Source organism: Hevea brasiliensis, chromosome 3 (genome assembly GCF_030052815.1).
Source record: "Hevea brasiliensis isolate MT/VB/25A 57/8 chromosome 3, ASM3005281v1, whole genome shotgun sequence".
Taxonomy (NCBI): Eukaryota; Viridiplantae; Streptophyta; class Magnoliopsida; order Malpighiales; family Euphorbiaceae; genus Hevea; species Hevea brasiliensis.
In genome coordinates this window covers 111,476,838-111,499,215 of record NC_079495.1, presented here as the reverse complement: position 1 = coordinate 111,499,215, position 22,378 = coordinate 111,476,838, and the positions used below count along the sequence as shown (strand labels likewise).

The window sequence follows — 22,378 nt, the reverse complement described above, 5'->3', positions numbered from 1 at the left end:
AGAAAAGTTGACTGACCGAACGCACAGAATCATATTCGTTATCATAGCGCGATAAACGCAGATCAGAACTCAGGAGTTAGATGCTTGGAGGTTAGTCGTCGCTCTTCCTCCATAAGATTCAATATCAGTTCAATCAAAATTAATTCTATGCCTTTGTTCATATTTTATAATTTTTTTTTTCGCTATTACTGTGTTTAATCTCAATTTGTTTTGCTAATCTTTGCATGGCTTGGCTTCTAAATCTGTTTTGCTTTGTAAATCCTATTCAGCCACGGATTAATTGGCACGGTTAAGAATTTTTTTTAGCTATGTGGATCATGCCATGGAGCGGAGCATTATAGGAATTTGATCAGAGAATTTTTTTTTTCTTACCTAGGGTTTTTTTTTTCTTTTGTAATTTCAAGGTAACCCAATTGAGGAATCGGTTTAAAACTTAGAGAGATGTAGACAAGGTTGGGATTTGTGGGTGTTTTCTATTTTTGCCGGTAAAAGTTAGGATGGGTTAGAATACAACTTTTTCTTATTTTCTCTTTAGAAATCAAACCAAGGTTTAATCACCTCAAGATTTCTCATTTGTTCTTGTTAGGCCTATTGTTCTTTTTCCCTGATTTGAGAAGTAAATGACTTATAGCTGATATTTCAGCTCTTATATTAACTTTTTCAAAATTGTATTGTCTCGATAAATTTTCTATGTTGAAACCGTAATTAGGATGTATTTTGTTCTTTTTCCTCTGTTCTGATCTTTCTTAAGTAAACCTCTCTAATTTTGTTAGTTTCTCGGTTAGCCATTTAGGTGGTACAATACAAAATGGACAACAGATGGTACGACGATGAACTGGAAAGAAATGGCCAATACAAAAGTCAACAAGATAAGGAGCAGCTAAGCAAAAGGTTTATACAGTTTTATTCTCTTTTTGCATATCTTTACATGTATGTTTTTTTTTGGGTTGGCTGCATAAATGTTTTGCTTGTGAATTGCCCTATTAGGAAGAGCACCTAATATAATATTTGGTTATTTCTCTGTGCTAAAAAGAATTTTTGCATCAGTGTATCTATCCACTCATGCATTAAGAGATTCATGAATACCAGCTCACTGATGTGCCATGTGTGCATTTTCTCCAGTGTGATTACCAGGATTCTCTAATCGAGGATTTGGTGGAAGATTTTCGCTTGCCAATTAGTCACAAACCCACAGAAAATGTCGATCTGGATAATGTTGAGCAGGCATCTCGGGACACAAAGTTGACAGCATCTAAAATTGGGTTCAGGCTTCTTCAGAAAATGGGATAGAAAGGGAAAGGTCTTGGAAAAGACGAGCAGGGTATGCTTGGAATCTGGATGTTCCCTCAACATATTTGTATGCTTTGTTGTGTGATTTTATGTTAAAATGGTTGTGTTATGTGACTTCTCTGCAATCTATATTTCCTTGTTCTGGAAACTACTGTCCTTTTTTTGCCTCTTGGATAAACACATGAAGATCACTCTGAAGGGATGTATTCTCTTCTGATGAAGAGTGGGATTTTCTCATTTTAATGATATTGGAGGCTTTTCAATTGATGACTTCTTTGACCTATCTTATTATGAATTTCCCAATCTCTTTGGGTTTTTTTGTTTAGGAATAGTGGAGCCAATAAAATCTGGGATTAGAGATTCGAAGTTAGGGATTGGAAAACAAGAAGAAGATGATTTTTCACTTCTGAAGAAAATATTAGAGGAAAAAACTGGATGTTGAGATTGAGGAAACAGAGGAACAAGTGAAGAAACAGGAGGTATGCCTATAAACTCATAGAGATCACCACAAATATTTTGACTAGTAGAAAATATATTGAGGTTGATGCTTTACTTTTTCTGAAACCCACATCTGTAGAGAAGGCAGCATATAGCTGATATGCATGTCTTTTGACAGGAATGGTATATCCTACGGGAACATCAACTTTGGAAGCTGTTGACAATTTCTTGTAGTTTTTAATACCTGGTGGCTTCTACTGCCTGCTTCGTGCGCATTATGAAAATTCAGGTGTTAGCAGAACGGGAGCAGAAAATTCAAACTGAGGTGAAAAGAAATAAGGAAGGTGTTTTATTGTGATCTCTGCAACAAACCTAAGTTCATATGATCACAATCACAGAAAGGTTTTTTTACTTGTCATGGCATAGTGCTGAATTTTCTTTTTATCCATAGTATGACCTTATTTTGGCTAAAATTTTGACATTCTTGGATGAGACTTGTAGCGTTTTAAAGAAATGAAAGAGATTCATGGTTCTAGCAGCTGTGATGATCGGCAAAAACGAGAATTGCAACGACGAGAGAGAGAGAGATGGCTAAGTTCGCTCAGATGTAATTTACATACTTTGTTTCTTTTATATATTTTAACCTAAGCCTTTTAGCATGTTTGATCATCTTTAGACCTGATTTTCTTCATATCTATTTTCGCTTTCTTTAATGCAATGTAGGGTGGACGCTCATAAACAGCAGCAGCAACGACAAAAGCAAGTGGAAGAATCTGGATCTGGTCAGGTTTCCAATCCACTGAGAAATGCAACTGCACTTGCTGATCACGATCAGTGGAAGGCTTTAAAATTTGGGTTTTCTTCTAAGAGTGGCACTTCTAAGGTATGACTTTGGTGGCCTTTCATTATTTGCAAATTGCAGCCATATGACTTTTGAGGGTGGTTCCATTTATATGAGAGTTTACTTGGGTTACTTAATGTCGAAATTGTAAACAGATTTTTTAAATATTGGTAAAATTTTTTGTATAGTTTCTCATTGACTTCTAGTAGATCACCTAGCTTGAACAATAAAATTTGAACTCAGTTAAAGCTGGAGGTCAATAAAAACTAAGTGAACCAAACCTGAACATCTTGATACTCGTTCACCTAGTTTACCATCCCAAAATAGTCTTTCTTGCTTTTTGTGTGTCGCTTATGAAAAGTATACAGAAGGGCCTCTTGGGACCTAAAAATAAATAGAAGTTACTTTTATCACCATTTTTTTAAGGCTGTTAATTTGTTGCCCTGTCACTGACTTTATAGAAGCCAACTGGTGGTGCTGCAAAGAAGCCAAAAGTTGCTATAGCCCCAGTCTTCAGCAATGATAGCGATGAGGAACAATAAATTGCTGCGGCTGGAAGTTAGCACTACACCAAGTGTAAGGTTCTGATGTTATTTGGTTGATGATTTGTATTTTCTGTGGCCAGCGCCTGTAATTTCAAGAAGCTTCATGGTTAATGGGTCTGAAGATCCTATTTAAAAGTTTTTAATACTTTATCTTGAATAGACTGAGACGAGCATAGATAATTTTATTGCAAAACATAATTTGTAGGATGATACAGAACGATGTAGAAACTTTATCTAATGTAAGGATATGTCTGTGTTTTTAAGCTTTGGCATGCATGATAAGTTGTAAATGCAGATATTGATTTTCATAAGAGTTTATTTGAGCACTTTCTTTTATGTGTCTTCATGGACTTGGTTCGTATGGAAAGGAAAAATTTACCCATGAAAACCCTCAGGAGAATAAAGAAGTAGAAATTTCTTTGCCGTTTAGATGAAACGGAAAATTTTCTTCTTCTTCTTCTGTGAAGAAGACTAGCACAGCTGCTCTCGACCACTTCAAACTCCGCTGCCAGCTCATTAGAACCTTTTAATTGTTCTCAATCTAGTTGTAAGTCGAGGTTTTAAAAGATGGTCATGAAGAATTAGAGTGGTGGACAAATAAAATTAAGAGATAAAAATAATAATTTAATCTTGAAATGTATTTTTAATTTTTATTAATAACAAAATTAAAGATTAAAGTGAAGATTAACTATGATATAACACACACAAAAAATAATTTATCCTTGTAATTATTAGCCAACAGTTTCTTGTTTAATAAATGTGCGGAATATTTTAATTTTTGGATAGTGTTTGATTGAAATAATAGCTTAATTACAAATATTAAATTATTTGAGTGCTTGTCAGTTGAATTTGACACTATATTTAGAATTTTTTTTAATGTAAAGTATTTATTTTGTTTAGATGGACGATGATTTAATAACTTATATCGTTTTAAAGGAAGATATGGAAAAGGTAAAATAAAGTATGAGAATATAAAAATATCTTTATTATGTAAGGAGATATTTTTTTATATTTAAATTAAAATAAATATAATTTTTTAAATAAAATTTAAAAATAAATAAATGAAAAAATAAATAGAGCAAAAAATTTCAAACCTTATTTCAAATAAAATTTAAGAAATAAATATAGAAAAATCAATATAATCTAATAAATGTAACAGCGCGCATATATATATATATATATTTTTTAAACATACCAACATCAGCACTATTAGAGGATAACATGGTTAACGTAAAATAGCGTTAATATAAAATATTTAATTTAAAAAAATAAAGAGGATAAAATTATTATTTATTAAAACCTTCAGTAGTGAAAAAAAAGTAAGATTTTTTGGAGATTTTGAAAACCGTCCAAAATCTTGACTAATTAAAATAGCTTTACTTCCAAACTTATTAACTAATTACAATTACCTTCAAACTTCATCTTCAAAAGCCTCCTCCCATACATAGTGTCAACTAAGACTAGAAGTTTTTAACATCAGATCAGCATACGTTAATCCATTTGTTGTCACAGTAGACATAAACAAGCAATAAGCACAAACCTCTCTACAATCCATTATATCTATACCATAACTATCTGCCATCAGAGCATCTGATCATAATATGTAACCTAACAAAAGGTTTGCTGACTAAACAGCCTCAGCAAAACCAAGTTGAAGTTCACCAAAGTCGAACACAGTATGATACACTCTCATGAACACATCTCCAAGAATCCTGTGAGCAAACAGTTTCAGGACAAAACCAAACAAATAAGGGGGAAATGAAGATAGAAGTCATTTGTAATTGATCTTGAATTTCAAAGAGCAGTTTTCTATGGCCATGAATCCAGAAAAATATTGCATACCAGAGAGGACCTCTTGGAGGAGGTACGTCAAAAGCCATGAACCCACTGATGCAAACTGCTGCAATGCCATCTCCAGTTTTCAGAATATACTGCAGGTAAACAAGTGGTTTTCAATAGGACAAATAAGGATGATTTCTCCATATAAATGAGCAACTAAGACTACATGAACAGAAGATCAACTTGTTTTGGTGAATTTCAAATGGATCATGAACTGCTCATCATGCACCAAATTCCAGAAGATGTCACAAATGAGAAGGCATCATGAAATGAAACAAACCTGCTCTGGAGTGAGATTGAAAGGTTTATCTCCTATGGTAAAAGTGATGTTTGGCATGCTTAAAACGCTGTCACAATCGATCACCGACTCTCCCATTGGACTTGGCAGGCTATCACATAACTGGGTCAAGGATCATTCCCAGAAATTAACACCACATGCAGAAACTGGCTTCTGAACAGAAGTGGAGTTTCAGAAATAAGTCACCTTATTCACATAGTTGAGTGCTGCCTCCTTTGTCTTCTTTTGTTTTAGTTGATTCTGGACCCAAATGACAAGCATCTCACAGGCTGTGCATAGAAGATCATCCCCAATAGACGATTCCTCCTTGTTTTCCTTCTCAACCACTGATTCAATCACAGTGCTGCATGTAATAATGTTTCACATAAATCCAAGATATTCTTTGGACAAAGTTTTAAGCACTGACATCGGTTAAGACAAACTAGACCAAGAATGACAACGGGTGAGGTCATTAAGAAAGAACTATTATTACTAGACCTTACTGAAAAGGAACAATATAGTCAAGAATCAAAGGCATTAAAGTGGTCAAAGAGATAATAAATCAGCTATGCAGACCGAAAGAAGTTGTGGACTAGTCAAGATAACTCTAGATTTCTAGTCTGTACATAATCAATGACTGCCAAAGTCTCTGGCATGTAATATGAAGTTGCAGCCAAAAAAATTGATCTGAGAACGTTAAATTCCCTTACCTCTTATACTGAGCCCCATTGAAAATGCATAAACCAAGCTGTGAGCATACTTTACCAGGTTGTACCTGAAGAGAACAATACAAATTTCAGTCTATCTACTACAGGAAATGCGATAAAGATTGAAAAACATAAGAAAAGGATAAGCAAAATAAGTGTCAGCCCACCCCTGATATCAGTAGATCCCATATTAACTCTCCATACTGTGTAATCACTTCCTTGCACTCAGCACTCACAATCCCTTCTGCTCCAATGGCATGATTGATTTCAGTCACAATAGCCTAAAAAATCACAGCTTATTAATTTCTTTATCATTGAAATAATAAATATGTGAAGGATGAAATGAAGATGATTGGTGAAGATTGGATTCTTTTGAAGGAAGCTGATTGATGAAAAGATGAAATAATTAACTTACTGTTGGACCAGCAAGCAAGGATGTTCCTGAATCCACAATTGCAGCACAACCCCCTTGGCAGACACCTGGGTAAAACAATAATATTCTTGAAATATCAATAGACTTTATTGTAAGATGATTTTTACAGATACGGAATTTCCATTCACTTTTTTAAACAAAATTTGTTATCAAGCTGAATCTCTAGTTTTGAAACTTTGAGAGCCAACTGAGAATTTTCATGTGAAAAATTAGATATTAAGTTAACTGCATTTTCTAAGTAGATCTAAATTATTTGGACTTAGGTGTTCTAGAGTTCCAATGTTGGGGATTATCAACTTGAGAGTTCTTTTGATGAAAGAATGTAAATATGCAGATGTTTAGATTGAATGATTCACCTGTTGAATGGTCTCCAATTAGAAAATCTCCCATACTGAACTGAAAATGGAAAAGAGCACTGAGAGTTAGCTCTCCACCTTATTTTTTCACATGGAATGGCATCTAAGAAGAGAAATAGAAATTGATCTGAAAAAAAAAAAACATCGTTTCTGACCTGCCAGTAACCTTTTTGGGTAATTGGAACATATGTATGTTTCCCCTTATAGTGTTTTTCATCAACACCACCAAAAACAATCTCACCACCCTCTACAGCATCTGGATCCTTGTTGAGCCAGAATGAGAAGACATCATCGCCTACAAGTTGCTGCTGCATCATATTATACCTGCATTCTTATGATGAATCAATGTGTCCAATGTGCTAGTTGTATTTACAAATTGCAGAAATATGAAAGCTAGCATAATGAGACCTTTGAGGGAAAAAAATAAAGTTTAGGAATATAAGTAACTAAAGTATGGACAGAATAATTTACCACACAGGAACAGCATTCCCAACTGAGATTTCCTGAAACCCAAGCCCAAGAATTCCATCAAACTTTGCCAAGACAAATGTGAGACTTCCTTCTCGTGTAGCCTCAATGAAAACCTGGACTAAAAACAGTTACATCCACTTTGTTGTTGGCCGAAGACAAATGATTTTCATAATATACACACATGGAATTAAAACCTACTTGATCCTTGACAATGAGATTTCCAACTTCAACATTATCTTGACTAAAGAAACCAACAATTGATCCAGATCCATACTGTATTTCACAAGTTGTTCCTGAAAAATATTTGGAAAAGAATCATTTTAGCTCTAATTGTACAGCAGAAATACTCCTCATAGTTAGCAATACTCTGGTAATATAAATCTCAGAAGACCATGTATATTATTACCATTCCTGGCATATGTACTGGATCGACTTGACTTGTACCTAGAATGGAAATAGCAGGCAAGCTGCAACGAATTATGAGTCAATGGCTGATTTTCTTTTCTGAATTTCAGGACAATAAGAAAGCTAATATCAATGAGTATAACTCACAGACAAGTGGCATTTTGATGATGGAATCCAAAGATTGGAACTGCCAGTATCAAATATGACAGTGAACTTCTGTGGGGGCGAGCCAATACCAATTTCTCCCAGGTACTGAGCATCCAAATAGTTTTTAAGAGGTACTATATCTATATCTGAATTATGAAGCTCGCTGTGTCTACCAACTCCTGATTTTCCTTCCTGCCTTGCAAGTCTAGCAGCATTAATGCTATCGAGATCCAGAGGACGCTTCTTCAAACTTATTCTCACTAGGCCATCAGAGGTAGCAGGAAGAAGTAGGCATGTCAAAACCCAGAAACAAAATGCCAACCAGAGTATTTGGTTCCCCATAATTAGGTAAACTCCTGCCAGAAAATATGACAGAAAGATTCAGCTGGACAAATCAAATCAACAACAGGAGTTGTAGATAATCACAAATATATCAGACGAGTAAATGAATTAATGTTCTGTAAGGAAAAAGATTAGTTCAGGGTAATCTTTGATGATTATATGATTGTGAACACTGTCATATTTCTCATATGAGGGTATTCAATAATAAATTGCAAGGAAATGAATCAAGATATAAAGCATCGGGATATTTCACTGGGAGACAATAGTACAAAAAGAATAAAAAGAATTATTAGAAAACTATATTTGAAGCTGGAATTCACCTAATAACACTTGTTGATCCAAAACAGCAAATTAGAAAAATAAATCAGCAATACCCACAAAAACACTGATAGCCTGTGTCCCTTTTCCAATTTGGATTATGCATTTTTAATTTTATAAACACACGCATGCCCGCAAACACACCCACATGAGCATCCATGGAATTCATGGGAATTCAACAACAGAAGGACAGAGGCATTTAATCACGAGCAGAAACTGAGAGCCTACAAGTATCTTCTGATTAAAGTAACAAAATAAACAGTATCAATCACAGTTTGAAGAATTAAAGATAAGGGTTATTATTACAACTTCTTAATCATCAAAACCAATATAAATAGAGAAAAAAAAAAATTCTATCACCAGAAAAACCTGAGCTGGGATTTAACAGAAGCAAAGAGAACAGATGGTGCTTAGCTTAATAGAGCGAAGAAAGATGACTTTTTCTCAAAGCTTGGAAGAGGGTATTCCTGGTTTTCGTTATTTAACATCCACAGAAATTATCCAAAAAATCAAAAAAGAAAAATTGTTTTCACGCATATTTCAAGCGCGTGGTAAGTTGATTTTGATAACTACAAGCAATAATGTACTGAGCATACATTAATTTCCATTACTGCATATACTCTCTCTAATAAATATCTGTACAAGGAAGTTTCCAGTGCTTGTTGAAAAGGATGCTTCTTCTGTTCTCCAATTTGTTTGTCTTGCTGTAGAAATTACTTGGAACTTTCAAAAATACCCAGACAAGAGTACATAACTACACATGATTCTAAAATACTTTGCAAGAAAATATAGGCCATCCTTAGATTTATAGTACTTGCAGTGTTTGCTCGATTCAGAATCACCCATGGTGATCAAATTAGTTAAAATCAGCACTATGAATTAATTTTTTATTATTCAATTCTATTACACGTTCAAACTTTTAAATGGATAAATGTATACATTTATAAAATTACTATTTATAAAATGCTATTACTATTTAAATAAATAAATAAATAATTAAATCCTAAAATATTAAAATTAGAATACCATAAAAATTATAATTAAATTAAAATTCTTAATAATTAAAAATTTTTTTAACTTTCCTATCCATTTGAGTTCTTTTAAAATAAGCATTAATTTAATTAATTAATCAATATAAAATTTATTAGATATAATTAATTTGTTTGAGATAGAAATAATTTTATATAATTAATTATTAATGATAATTATTAGAATTTGAGATTCCACTTCATAATGGTATATATAATATAATTTTAACTTATTATTCTATTTCACATTTATAACGTTACATATTTTTCTTGGGTAATATTAAATTCAAAATTTTGTTAACAAAATTAAAATATAACCGAATTTTTTAATATTCAAAATCACACCATCTTAATTTTTAATCAATATAAATTAGCCCAAATAAAAAAATTATTTAATAATTTTATTGACTAAAATAAAAAATGATTTTATGTTTACATTTTTCTATATTTTTTAAACATATTACGCACTTATAATATAATTATATTTATTTATAATTAAGATTTTATATATATATATATATATTAAATTATGGACCATATAAAAATCAATATTAAATTTCATTTTTTTTTTGTCTTTTCTTCATAATTTTAATTATAAATACATTAAATTACATTACAATTTTTAATTATATATATACATATTACTTAATTATATACATCTCACAATATTTAAAATTTATATAATTAAATATAGTTAAAAGTATATTAAATGATAAATTATGTATGAATAATTAACTTTAAAATTTAATCGTAATTAGGTATAAATTTAGTGATAACAATTGCATAAAATTGTAATGAAAATTTGAATTGAAACCTAATCAAATTGAATTATAATTAAAATACCAAGAATAGAACTAAATTAAAATTAAAAAATTAAAAAATCAAGCTGAAATCATATCAAAGTTTTAATGTGATTCAAATTCTTAGACATTTTCTAAACTGCAATTAAAACCACATATTCTTATAGCTTATGGCCACTTGCAAATTTGGATTGGACATGTTCATAATATGTTTAGAATTCAAATTCATACTAAAATTAATCATTTTAATTTGAGATTTAAATATCATTGGATCAGTTGAAATGAAAATATTTATTTTTCTTTATAAATTGAAATTGAATTATCCAATTTAAGATTAAATTGATTTTTTTAAAATGAAAATTAAAATAAATTTTAATGTTAGAAAAAGTAATTGAAATCGAGACTAATAAATCTTATGATTTGATATCAAGTCTTTAATTTCATATATGAAAAACGATTATTCTATATTGAAATCAGATCCACCATAATAAAAATAATTTTTTCCCTTAAAATATTAAAGAGAATGAAGGACTAAAATCATGATATTTAAAAAAAAAATGTATAAAACATTATACCAACAATAGTAAGTAAAAAAAATTATTGATAAAGAGAAAATAAATAAATAAATATTATAATAATTTCTTTCTTAATTATATTTTATTATCATTTTTTATATCTGGGAAATCAAAATTGTAACACCCCAAAATTTTAAATTTCATGAGCATTTTTGGTATTTTAATTTTATTTAAATTTTAGGAATTTTTTTGAGATTTTTCGGATTTTAAAAATCGGGTTCGATTTTCCGAAAATATAAACTTTGATGATTTTTAAAAATTAATTTAAAGACCACGTGGCAAAACTAAAAATATATTTGGAGTCTACGTATTTTTCTGAGTTTTCTGAAATTTTTTCGGAATTTTTGGACCTCGTTTTCAGTCCCAAGGCAGAGTAAAAATTCAAAATTTTATATTTCGAATCGAACCGGCCGAATCGAACCTGACCGGATCGAACGGTCGAATCGGACCGGCTCCCTTCTCTTTTTCTTCCTCCCGCGCGCGTCGTTCCCTCTTCCTTTTCTCTCTCTTTTCTCTCTCCTCCCTCCCCTCTGGCCACGACCACCTCCTGCCACCCCGGTAGGCCGTCGCCACCCGACCTCCCGGCCGGTAGCCGCTAAACGGCCGAAAAACGAGCGCGATCTCCCTCCCTCGCCCGCGCGACGTTTCGCCTTCCCCGGCCAAAATCCGGCCGATCCGGCCACCAATTGGACCGGGTCTTGTGTCTAAAATCATTTACTCGGCGAGAGCTTTCCATAAACACCAAGAACGCCGAAATCCATCGAGCGGTTTGTCCAATTTTTGCTCGGGAAGTTTTTAGCCCATTTCAACTTTTGGGCTAGATTTCTCGAAAACCGTGAATCCCACGAGAAAACCGAGGGTACCAGCACGCTCCACTCGTCGAGAGCTTCGCGGCGACATAAATTTCAAATTTTTCCGACACCGTTTTTCGGTGGGTCCCACGGAACTTCGCAGTGTCTTTTCGAGCATTAAATGAGCTTAGAAAATTCTGAAAAATTTATGTACTAACCCCCGTGTTATGGGCTTCGTGTAGGTATCCTCAATTCGCGGAAATTCGACAGTTGACCGGGTCTGCGAAATTCCGGCCAGACAGACCCGTTACAGGAAAAGTCTCCGAATTGCACCGAGGTTTTGGCTACCCCCCCATTGTCAGACGTCCCGAGCGCGTTCCCGAAGTCGGAATTGGCAAAGGTAAACCCGAACCTTGCTTTTTCGTAATTTTCTAGTGCTTAAATAGAATTAAAAATCCATAAAATATTTGTGATAGCTCAGAAAATTATGATTCTTTTTGCAATAGCTTAGTAATATTGCCAAGGACCGCGGGGTAAAGTTTTAGAATTTTTAGAGCTTATTTGGGCAGTTTTTGCAAAAATGGTCAATTATAAGGATTAAATTGAAATATTACATACTGTGATGGATGATTGATTTGATGGGCCCAGGAGGGGCTGTGTGATATGATTGAGCTGTGGATATGTGGATTGTAAATATAGAAGTGTGTTTTGAGCCATTTTGCAGGTTGAGTAGGTCCTAGATATAGGGGAGACTCTGCTGGATTTTCGGCACGACTTAGGACGTATTGGTTTTTTTCTTTGTTTGTATTGAGTCAAATTTATTAAATGATTGTAATAAAATTGTCAGGTGAGCCGATGACCTTCTTCCTCCGCCCGCCTCAGTGACCATCGTCAAGTCTGTGAGTAAAATATTAATTTTAATTGTAATTTCGATATTATTATATGTTCAAGCATGCCCATGCATCACTTATATGCATATATTTATGTAGTTAAACTCTAGGCACGATTTATGTTGCATTCATAACTGTTAGCGTGCCATGGATGTTGTTGTGGTAATTTGGAGCAGTGTGCGTGCGTTGGCATGCGTGTGATGTGGTGTGGACTATGGATAGGACGGGTAGACACGGCTTGAGATCTTCGCTGGGACCCGGTCCTTCGGGGTAGACACGGCTTGAGTTCTTCGCTGGGACCCCGATTTGGTTATTAAGTGGAAGTCCGAGCTGAGTTCTTCGCTGGCACCAGATTGGATTTAAGAGAGCTGTATAGGGGATCAGCTCCCATATATTATGATTGATGTTACAGGGTGCGTGAGTGCTCCAAATTTACCTTTTTGATGTTATGATGTGAATTTATTGCTAATGCTGCATTTCACTCTACAGGGTGCACTAGTTCTAGATAGTTATAAAGATTATGGTTAAAATTGATATTTTACTCTCTGAGTCGAACGCTCACTCATGTTCAATATTTTTTCAGGCTACAGGAGGATTTTATTGTGGTTAATATGCTTTTCTTCTTCGCAGGTTGTTATTCAATATTTGTGTAATTTTATTTACTCCTATATTTTCCGCATGTGTTAGAAATATTTAAATGATTCGGGTCTGTAATATAATTGTTATGTGGACCTGTAAAAATATTCTATGCATGATTGATGGATTGGATGAGGGAGCTGAGCTCCCATTTATTTTTATGATGATGAATATGTGGAGGGTGAGCTGAGCTCCCCAATTGATGTTATATTTTGTTTATAGGTCGGGTGAGTCAAAAACTCCCCGTTGAAAGGTCCACTTTATGGCCGGACTCCGTCCGGTTGATTTCTTGAAATTGGGCCCAAATGGGCCTTAGAGTTGGGTTAAGTGAATAGTTAGGCTTACTACGGGCCTCGAGGGCTTTAGGCTGGCCCAGGTCCTAGTGCCGGTCCGGCCCATAGGTTGGGCCGTGACAAATGTGGTATCAGAGCTTAGGCTCTAGATTCTTAGGGGATGTTTGTCTAAAGTGTTGGGAAGAGTCTACTAGGAGTCACATGTGGAAAAATAGGGTCCACATTCGTCTTGCATTGTCATCTTTGCTTCTAGTTTCTGCTCCATATATTGTGTATAAATATGAGTCTATAGAGCTGTGTAATGTGCAGTTTTGAATTTAGTGGGCTAATGCTGCTGAATTTCAGGAAAAATGCGTAGAAGCAGGAGAGCCGCATCGCACTGAGAACCAGATGTGCTTGACGAGGTGTCAGCACAGGATGAGGCGCCTGCCCCGAGAAGGCGGGGTAGGAGGCCTAGAGCTACTCAAGTAGAAGAGCACCGCCACGCTCAGAACAGTCTTTCATGGCACAGGGTCCCATGGACCCCATGGCAGCTACTCTAGCTGGGTTGCAGAGAACCATCGACATGATGGCGCAGTATATGGTCCACCCTCCACAGCAGCAGCAGTCCACCGTACCAAGAGGAGAACCTTACAAACAGATCATAAATTTCAAGAAGTTTGTGCCTGGTACTTATGATGTGTCAGACGATGCATATCGATTTTTGGATTCCTGTAGACAGGCAGGAACAGAGTTGCAGTTGACTGATAGAAGACTAATAGAGTGTATGCAGCATGTCATGGGGCCTATGCCTAGACAGTGGATGAATGACTACATACTACCTCGGATGGAGGGTTTGTCGTGGACTCAGTTTGTGGAACTGTTCATCAATCGGTTTGTGCCAGAAAGCTTCAGAGATCAGAAACAGTGGGCCTTTGAGGAGTTGGGTTAAGTGAATAGTTAGGCTTACTACGGGCCTCGGGGGCTTTAGGCTGGCCCAGGTCCTAGTGCCGGTCCGGCCCATAGGTTGGGCCGTGACAAAAATACTAGCTATAATATTTACTTATATAATAATTTTTTAAAGACCTATATCATCACTGATGATGCATATAGTTAAATTATTTGAATCTAAATATATTAATATACACCAAAATTTTGTGTTATTACTCTCATGAAATATAATTGTCAAAGATCATATTTCAAAAAAATTTATCTTATGGAAGAATTTGCTAAGAATAATAAAATAAGAGGTATAAAAATTTTTTAATATTTATATATATTATATTACAGTATTTAAATTTTAATATTAATTATGATAAAATTTTAATGTTTTATTTAAATAATTAAATTTTATATATAAATAAAATAATTATAAATTACAAATTATTTGATTCATGTGCAAAGCATGTGTCTCAAAGATATATATATATATATATAACAAGATTATGTCCCCAATTGACATTGAGCTAAAGGATGAAAATTATTTTTTCTAAAATCATTTTTAAACTGTTGAAAAAGTAATTTAAAAAAAATTATTATATTAATATTATTATGATTAAAATTATTAAATTTAATTTTAAATTACTTTTTCAATACTTTTTAATTAATGTATTTAAAAAATATATTTTATCAATAATAATTTCAAAAATAATATTAAACATTCTCTATATTTAAGTTTAAAATTAAGGTTTAATTATTGTTATTATTATTATATATTAAAATTTAAAATCAAAATTTTGTAATTTTAAAAGTTATTATCATTGCACTTACTTTTACACATTAGATATCAAATAAATGAGATATGTAATCTTCTAGGTATGTAATTTGTTTAAACCACATAAAATCCTTTTTTCCAAATTTTGTCAATTTAGAGCCATAATTCTTCAATTGTATGAACAACCAGGCAGAGAGAGGTGGTGAAGCTTTCGAGGATATGGGTTTTGCCCATTTGTAAACAGCGTAGCGTAGGCCATTGAGTGGGCTATGAAACTCGAAGGGTTTTGATCACACGCCAAAATCTCTCATGCCCATTTTGAAAATCAAAGTGCTTGTGGTTACTCTTGCTACCATTGGAGACACTGCAAACTACGGGAATCTCCCATCTCCATCAACAAGTTGGAAAACTCAAATCTCTTAGATTCCTCACTGAACCTTATATTCCCATTTACTCAGTTTTTGGAGGTGGCTTCCACCTTTACCTTTGTCAATGCTAGTGGATTTTTTTTCCCCTCATCCTGTTTTCTAGTGGCTTTTTAACAATTGTTCGACAAAATGACACTGAGAAATAGTATCGTCCTATGCATGGCGAATTGTATTTTTAATATATTTGATTGCATATGAGAGATTACGTATCTGATGTTTGTTGGGTTCCAAACTGAGTTTCTTCTCAACACTTGTATTAATAGGATTAGGCCTTTAACATTGAACCATGGTAAATGCTTGTGACAGATTCAAGCTCTGAAGTTTTTCCGAATTAAATTAGCAGATTGATAGATGGCTTTGAGGCGTTTTTTGGGATTCTCAGATGTTGAGCTGATGAGGGCAGATGCTAAACCTTGTTCCAGACTAATGAGGCAGACAGCTGGAATTTTTTCTTTTGGAGGAGCATTAGGATTCTGGATTCTCTGTAGGTTGCATTATGGTATGTTCTGCTATCCCTATTACATTTCTGTTAACCTTTACAATTTCTCAATTTTAATAGATTGCTTTCAAGGTTGTTCATGACGGAACCTGTCTATTTTAATTAGCTGGTATTGTGCATATGCAACATCTTGGTTTTGGATGTGTTTGTGTTACTAATCAGTATGCTCACATATGAAATCTTGCAAATAAGAGAGAAAAAGTTGGTTCTAGAAAGGTCTTATAGGTAATCATCTCCATAGGCATGGAAGATTTTTCCATAAAGTAATCGACAATTCAAAGATGAAGCGTATGCATCTTAAAAGAAATGGGTGGGGAAGGAAATGGTAGGATAGTGATTGGCAAGGAGGATCCAAGTTAAAATATCTGATAATTGAGTCCTAGTAACTCAAGTTTACTGTGGCAACAATAGACTCAATAGAGATAAATATGTTGGTCCAAATGGTATGGACCTGGAGCTACAGGCAATTAGAGGTTGACAGTTGGGTCTGCTGGCAAAGGTAAGAGTCCTCCTTATGCATCTCCGAGGTTCAATTTCTGGCTTCACCTGCCTGGTATGCCTATCGGAATCATATTGCTTAGTCAGTACTTGTTTAGGATTTCCTGTTACTGGGAAAAACAAAATTCTGGAGCTATGAAAGTTCAAGGGAAAAACAGAAAGGAAGGTAAAATGGAGCATCGTATTCTAAAATTGAAAAAAAAATTGAAGGAAATGCACTAGAATGTACTGCTTTGAAGAATATTTTATGTGATACTTTTGAGCTATTTTCTGCCTTTCATTGTTTAATACGATGTGGCTAAGTTATTTAATGTGTCAGAAGTAATTGTTTAATCCACTTTTGTTTTTCGTTTGCCTATTTAATTTTGAATATAGGCCTGTGATTAGCAATAGTTCAATGATTTTTAATATTTTGATTAAACCTGCAACATTCATGTTTGCATTCTCATGCAGGTCCTAGAATTACAGTTCCTAAGAGCCTTCGCTGGGCTATTTGTGGTGCTATTTCTGTGGGTTCAACCTCTGCTCTCCTGGTCCGTCTTTTCAGCCCTGAATGTGAACCCCAGAATATAGCTGCTTATGACAAAATAAAACAGTGATACATCACTAATAAGGTTGAAACTATAATGTTCAAAATGCGCCCATCTATCCTTTATCCTATTATAGATTTCCTTTGTTGACCGTCAAAACTATTTGATATAGTGGCTGTTTGTGTATAACTTGATGTGTACTTCGTCCTGAGAAGGCTTTGTGGAAAAGTTAGCATTGTCTGAGGATTTGTAGTCCTTAATTTATCAATAGCCGTGAATATTTAGCATGCTTCTCATGAGTTGGCTTCCATCATTAATCTGTAGCAACTAGCAACACTATATCTCACCATATAGTTTTGATTATTAATTGATGCTCATTGTGAGAATTAAATTGATCAGAGTGGATGCTGCTCCAATGGAGCAAGTCTCCAGTCAGATTATTTGTTAAACCAAATGCTTGATGAATCCCATTCCCTCTTGATACCATCAAATATTTTAGATGCTATCCAAAAAAGAAGGTTTTATTATTTTAATATTTTTAATTTATTTTTAAAAGAGATATTGAAATGAAAATATAAATATAAATAATATTAAAACCCTAGAAAGGGTGAGAGAAATGAAGAAATTAAATTGAAATTGAAATTGTCCTTATCAATAATTAGTGGACCTAATTAAAAAAAAAAAAAAATGGGGGCAACAATCAACATTGGAATGATAGAAGCAACGGAATACCATGCAAAATTAAGATGGTGATGATGATGACGAGGATGATGGGGCGACATAAGGCAAAAATATAAAAGCCATTGCTCTAACAATTCAAGCATTGAATATTTCAATGTTTACAATAATATAATAGCAAATGGGACCTCTTCCTCTTCCACCATTGTTTTTGCCCTCTCAGCTTCCACAAGCGACATTAATGCACCAAATTTGTATAATTACAGATAGTAATCATTTGATTAAATGTATTTACTGAATTAGGTAGTTGTCAATTCATGCGCAAGTACGCATGAATATGTTTTTCACTGATAATCTATTATCAATAAATAATATAATATTAAATTATTTAAACAACAGATTTTCATACCTCTTATTATTTAAGATATGTAAAAAAAAAAAAATTAACAAAGATTTAAAAAAAAAAAAAAGAAAATTACATTCCGCCATTTTCTTAATAACAAAATTTTTGTTTCTCAAAAAATTATTTTCCATTAAAGAAGGAGAAAAACCATAATAAGAAGAGGAAATGGCGGGAGTGACACACATGTCCATATGTTTTCTCCTCAAGCCATTCTGTTTTGGTAAATTACTAACAAAGATATAAATTTTACTTGCTTAAATTCAAGATATAAATTTTTTTTTTGATACTATTTTATTTTATAGTGCGCCAATTTGCCCATTATTTTTGTTCAAAAGCATCTTCATCCTTTCCTCCTCCTCCACCACCACCACCACCACTACCTTCCTTCTGCTGCTGTATGCCCTTTCCTCTCTTCTCCGCCCCCTAATCACCACTCTTATGGCTACCCACAACCTCCAAAACCATACCCTCAACGGTGACCACTGTGATTCCACCGTCCCCAGTTCAAAAAAGCCCAAACTTTCTTCCCCTGCCACCACCACCACCACCATTATCTCCCACAGCCAAATCCAATCTGAATTCTCCCACCACGACCTATCCATCGCCCGCATCAACAACGGAAGCTTCGGCAGTTGTCCTCAATCTGTCATCTCCGCCCAGAAACAGTGGCAGCTTCAGTTCCTCTGTCAGCCTGACCACTTCTACTACAACCAGCTTAAGCCTGGTATCCTCCACTCTCGATCCATTGTTAAATCTTTAATTAATGCTGACCACGTCGACGAGGTTTCCCTCGTAGACAACGCCACCACTGCTGCTGCTATCGTCTTGCAGAAATCGGCACGGTCCTTCTACGAAGGCAGATATGATAAAGGGGATGTTGCTGTAATGCTTCATTATGCCTACGGATCTGTGAAGAAGTCCGTTGAAGCTTATGTCACCCGTGCTGGTGGACGTGTGATCGAAGTTCAGTTGCCGTTTCCGGTGAAATCTAAGGAGGAAATTATTGCCAAATTCCGTAAGGCTTTGGAAAAAGGAAAAGAGAATGGGAAGAAAGTGAGGCTTGCTGTGATTGACCACGTCACTTCCATGCCTAGTGTGGTGATTCCTATTAAAGAATTGGTTAAAATTTGCAGAGAGGAAGGTGTAGACCAGGTGTTTGTTGATGCAGCTCATGGGATTGGGTGTGTTGACGTTGATATGAAAGAAATTGGGCCTGATTTCTATACCAGCAATTTGTATAAATGGTTTTTTTGCCCCCCTTCTGTTGCCTTTCTGTATTCAAGAAAATCGAGTGGTCAAGATAATAATGATGATTTGCATCACCCTGTAGTGTCCCATGAGTATGGTAATGGGTTGGCTGTGGAAAGTTCTTGGATTGGAAATAGGGACTACAGTGCTCAATTAGTAGTTCCTTCGGTTTTGGAATTCATCAATAAATTTCCAGGTGGAATTGAAGGAATTAAGAAGAGGAATCATGAGGCTGTGGTGGAGATGGGGGAGATGTTGGTTAAGGAATGGGGAACTCATCTTGGATGCCCGCCGGAGATGTGTGGGAGCATGGTCATGGTTGGATTACCTGTTTGTTTGGGGATTTACAGTGAGTCGGATGCTTTGAAGTTGAGAACTCATTTGAGGAATAATTTTGGGGTTGAAGTCCCAATATATTTTAGGGCTCCAAAAGATGGAGAGGTTGATCCTGTTACTGGGTATGCTCGGATTTCTCATCAAGTCTACAACAAGGTTGATGATTACTACAAATTTAGGGATGCCATCAACAAAATTGTCAGTGATGGTACAACTTGTGCATGTCTCCCTAATTGAAGAAGAGGTATGCCTTTCTTTCTATAGTGATGGTCTGTAGATGTTTGATTTTGATTATGAATTTCAGTTTTCTTTTTCATGCCTGTTAATACTCCATCGTTCTATCAAATAAGCACAAATTTAAATCATAATCTATTATTGCAAAATCTGTTTTCTTAAGTAGTAATATGTTGATTCTGAAAAGGGGAAGGTTTATCAATTGGGATTGATTTTAGAGCTGATTCGATTATGCGTGCTTTAATCTAAAAAGATTCAGAATAATGAATATGCCAAGTATGTTCCTTATTCAATTTGTCTGTTGTGACATTATTCTTGAAAAATGTCCGACTTTTAGAACTTTGCGGCAAGCGTATAATTAGAGCAAGTGGTGGCACTCTAGATGCTCATATAGAACTAGTAATATGATAATTAATTAAAATCCAACTTTTACAACTTTTTGAACTTTGTGGTTTGAACTTTGTGGCAAGAATATAGTTTGAGCAAGTGGTGGCACACTAGATGCTCATATAGAACTAGTAATATGATAATTAAGTAAAATTGTGGCTTAACAAAGTCTGTGTTTCCTATGTTGTTTGATGGACCTTTTGTTAATTTATGGTTTGACTGTACCAATTACGCAAAAGCGTTTACCCAGAATGAGCTTAGGAGCTTGTTCTTGAAATATTGACGGAAAAATTTTCAGCTGTTAATTGAAATTTAAGTGATTTTCTTGCTTATTGCTTTACAAATGGTGTTTATATTGATGTTAATGATGCCTCTGGTTAGCTTAAGTTTAATCTTAATTATTCACATTCCCAAATGACCTCATTGCCCCTTGTGAGTGGACTCAATCATTTGTTACGTGCCAGATCTGGAAGTTAAATGAACTATTCTCCTCCTTCCTATATCATCCACTCAAGATATTGCTGAGAACAAATGCCTTGTCCAAAACTTTTTCTGTTGATAATTTTGATTGTATATTTTTCATTCCCATCATTACACTTTTCTGCAGCATTTCTAGCCTATCACTAGCAAGGTCAGTCCAAAACTATCTCTATAGAAGTCCAGACTGCAGGAAAGCTTCTATGACCATATGATATAACTGCAACACCTTGGATGAAATGTGAAATTTGCATTGACAATTCCATACTAAGATCTGCAGTCAAGTACTAAATCTTTGTGAGAAACATTTTCATGCAATAATTTATGAGTTGATTACCCTTTTTAGGAACCCTTTTCTTACTCATGTTGATTACCGATGGGATTTCACTTAAGTGGTCTAATGAGAACCAAAAACCTATCTAAGGTCTGATTAAAGTGAGGTAGAATTTCTTGCTTTGTTATTAGAGTGTGGCAGTATAATTGGCAATATTGCTCTATGCAGTTGAATTCTTTGAAAGAAGGTATTATAGCATCAATCATTTTGTTGCAAATTTTCATTATCATTGAGGCCTCCAACGTATGCTTCCAGTTCCAGTTGGTGCATGCAAGGAAGAAAGCCTCTTGGCCAGCTTTTGAACCGCTGAACAAATCAACCATCTTTGTGTATTTCAATATACAGTTTGAGTTTTTCTACGGCGATGAAACCTATGTGACAATGTCTGAATTTTATTTGCCTATTTTTAAGTTTCTTTTAACATGTCCTTTTCTGTTTGTTTGTAGTGAAATGCGGCACACTAGAAGTATTCCAATGTATAACAGTCATTATACATGGCCAGTGATCATGGTTTTGGTAGCATGAACCCTCAACCTCCGTCACTCCCTACTGCAGATGGACTAATGAATCAAAGCTGCAGCATTTGTTTTAAGTGTAATAAACTTGTCAGTTGTAATCATAAGCGATCTTTTTGTAAATGTTTTGATGACAACTTTAGATTTTGCATGCTTCAACTCTTCACCCACTTAAATAAGCATGACTTCACATAGACTGGACAGTCATTCATAACTATGACTTTGCATGTATGCCCCATTCACCATTGTTGTGGGATTATGGTAGCTGAGTTCTGGATTTTAAAATTTTCATGCGAGGTCAAGGTGTATTTTTGTCAGATTTTTCTGACCTAGACCATGTCTATATTTTCATCTATGGACCAAACTAATAGCATCACAAATTATTGAAATTTTATTCTACAATTTTCATTGTATTTCACTACAAGTCTTTGATTTTAAATTTTATTCTTATCCTGTGGATCCTCAATCAGGTTATATACATGAAAATGAAATTGAAAATGGTGATGCATATCAGTATGTAGAGCTTGTGCAGCCTGCAGAAGCTCATCAACATTCTAATTCCACTGAAGAAACTTGCTGCTTTTAGAAATGCCCTTATAAAGGTTAGTGCTGTTCTGTTTCAGAAAGCTGGTTGCGATTCTCAAAGGATGATTTGATTCTTCTCGTCCTTTTTGTTTGTTGTGATCTTTGTGATTA

At 34.5% G+C, this 22,378-nt stretch overlaps 3 protein-coding genes and 1 pseudogene across 10 annotated transcripts; 3 read left to right on the top strand and 1 right to left on the bottom strand.

Moving 5' to 3' along the window:
• The first annotated feature begins 808 nt into the window (after positions 1-808).
• Positions 809-3,425, top strand: LOC110637823 (uncharacterized; annotated as a pseudogene).
• A 1,046-nt stretch (positions 3,426-4,471) lies between these two features.
• LOC110633350 (aspartic proteinase) lies at positions 4,472-9,151 on the bottom strand. Of its 5 annotated transcripts, none has more exons than XM_021782227.2 (14): positions 9,006-9,151; positions 7,750-8,105; positions 7,604-7,664; positions 7,396-7,490; positions 7,198-7,310; positions 6,882-7,050; positions 6,727-6,766; positions 6,353-6,417; positions 6,105-6,218; positions 5,941-6,005; positions 5,438-5,594; positions 5,234-5,353; positions 4,957-5,045; positions 4,472-4,826 (listed from the first exon to the last, which is right to left on the bottom strand). In XM_021782227.2, the coding sequence occupies exons 2-14, from the start codon at positions 8,089-8,091 to the stop codon at positions 4,742-4,744; spliced, it is 1,515 nt and encodes a 504-aa protein (XP_021637919.2). In that variant the 5' UTR covers positions 8,092-8,105; positions 9,006-9,151; the 3' UTR covers positions 4,472-4,741. The 5 variants fall into 5 exon arrangements, with proteins under 5 accessions (XP_021637919.2, XP_021637643.2, XP_021637777.2 ...); XM_021781951.2 differs by lacking the exon at positions 9,006-9,151 and adding an exon at positions 8,825-8,967; XM_021782085.2 differs by lacking the exon at positions 9,006-9,151 and adding an exon at positions 8,779-8,933.
• A 6,085-nt stretch (positions 9,152-15,236) lies between these two features.
• On the top strand, positions 15,237-17,357 carry LOC110633124 (uncharacterized). 4 transcript variants are annotated; one of them, XM_021781850.2, is made up of 3 exons: positions 15,237-15,515; positions 15,887-16,042; positions 16,994-17,357. In XM_021781850.2, exons 2-3 carry the CDS (start codon positions 15,895-15,897, stop codon positions 17,137-17,139), a joined length of 294 nt encoding a protein of 97 aa, XP_021637542.2. In that variant the 5' UTR covers positions 15,237-15,515; positions 15,887-15,894; the 3' UTR covers positions 17,140-17,357. The 4 variants fall into 4 exon arrangements, with proteins under 4 accessions (XP_021637542.2, XP_021637462.2, XP_021637398.2 ...); XM_021781770.2 differs by having other exon boundaries at positions 15,238-15,515; positions 15,850-16,042; XM_021781706.2 differs by having other exon boundaries at positions 15,238-15,582.
• A 912-nt stretch (positions 17,358-18,269) lies between these two features.
• LOC110633045 (probable L-cysteine desulfhydrase, chloroplastic) lies at positions 18,270-21,978 on the top strand. Its single transcript, XM_021781527.2, has 2 exons — positions 18,270-19,979; positions 21,614-21,978. Exon 1 carries the CDS (start codon positions 18,590-18,592, stop codon positions 19,970-19,972), a length of 1,383 nt encoding a protein of 460 aa, XP_021637219.2. The 5' UTR covers positions 18,270-18,589; the 3' UTR covers positions 19,973-19,979; positions 21,614-21,978.
• Positions 21,979-22,378: the final 400 nt, after the last annotated feature.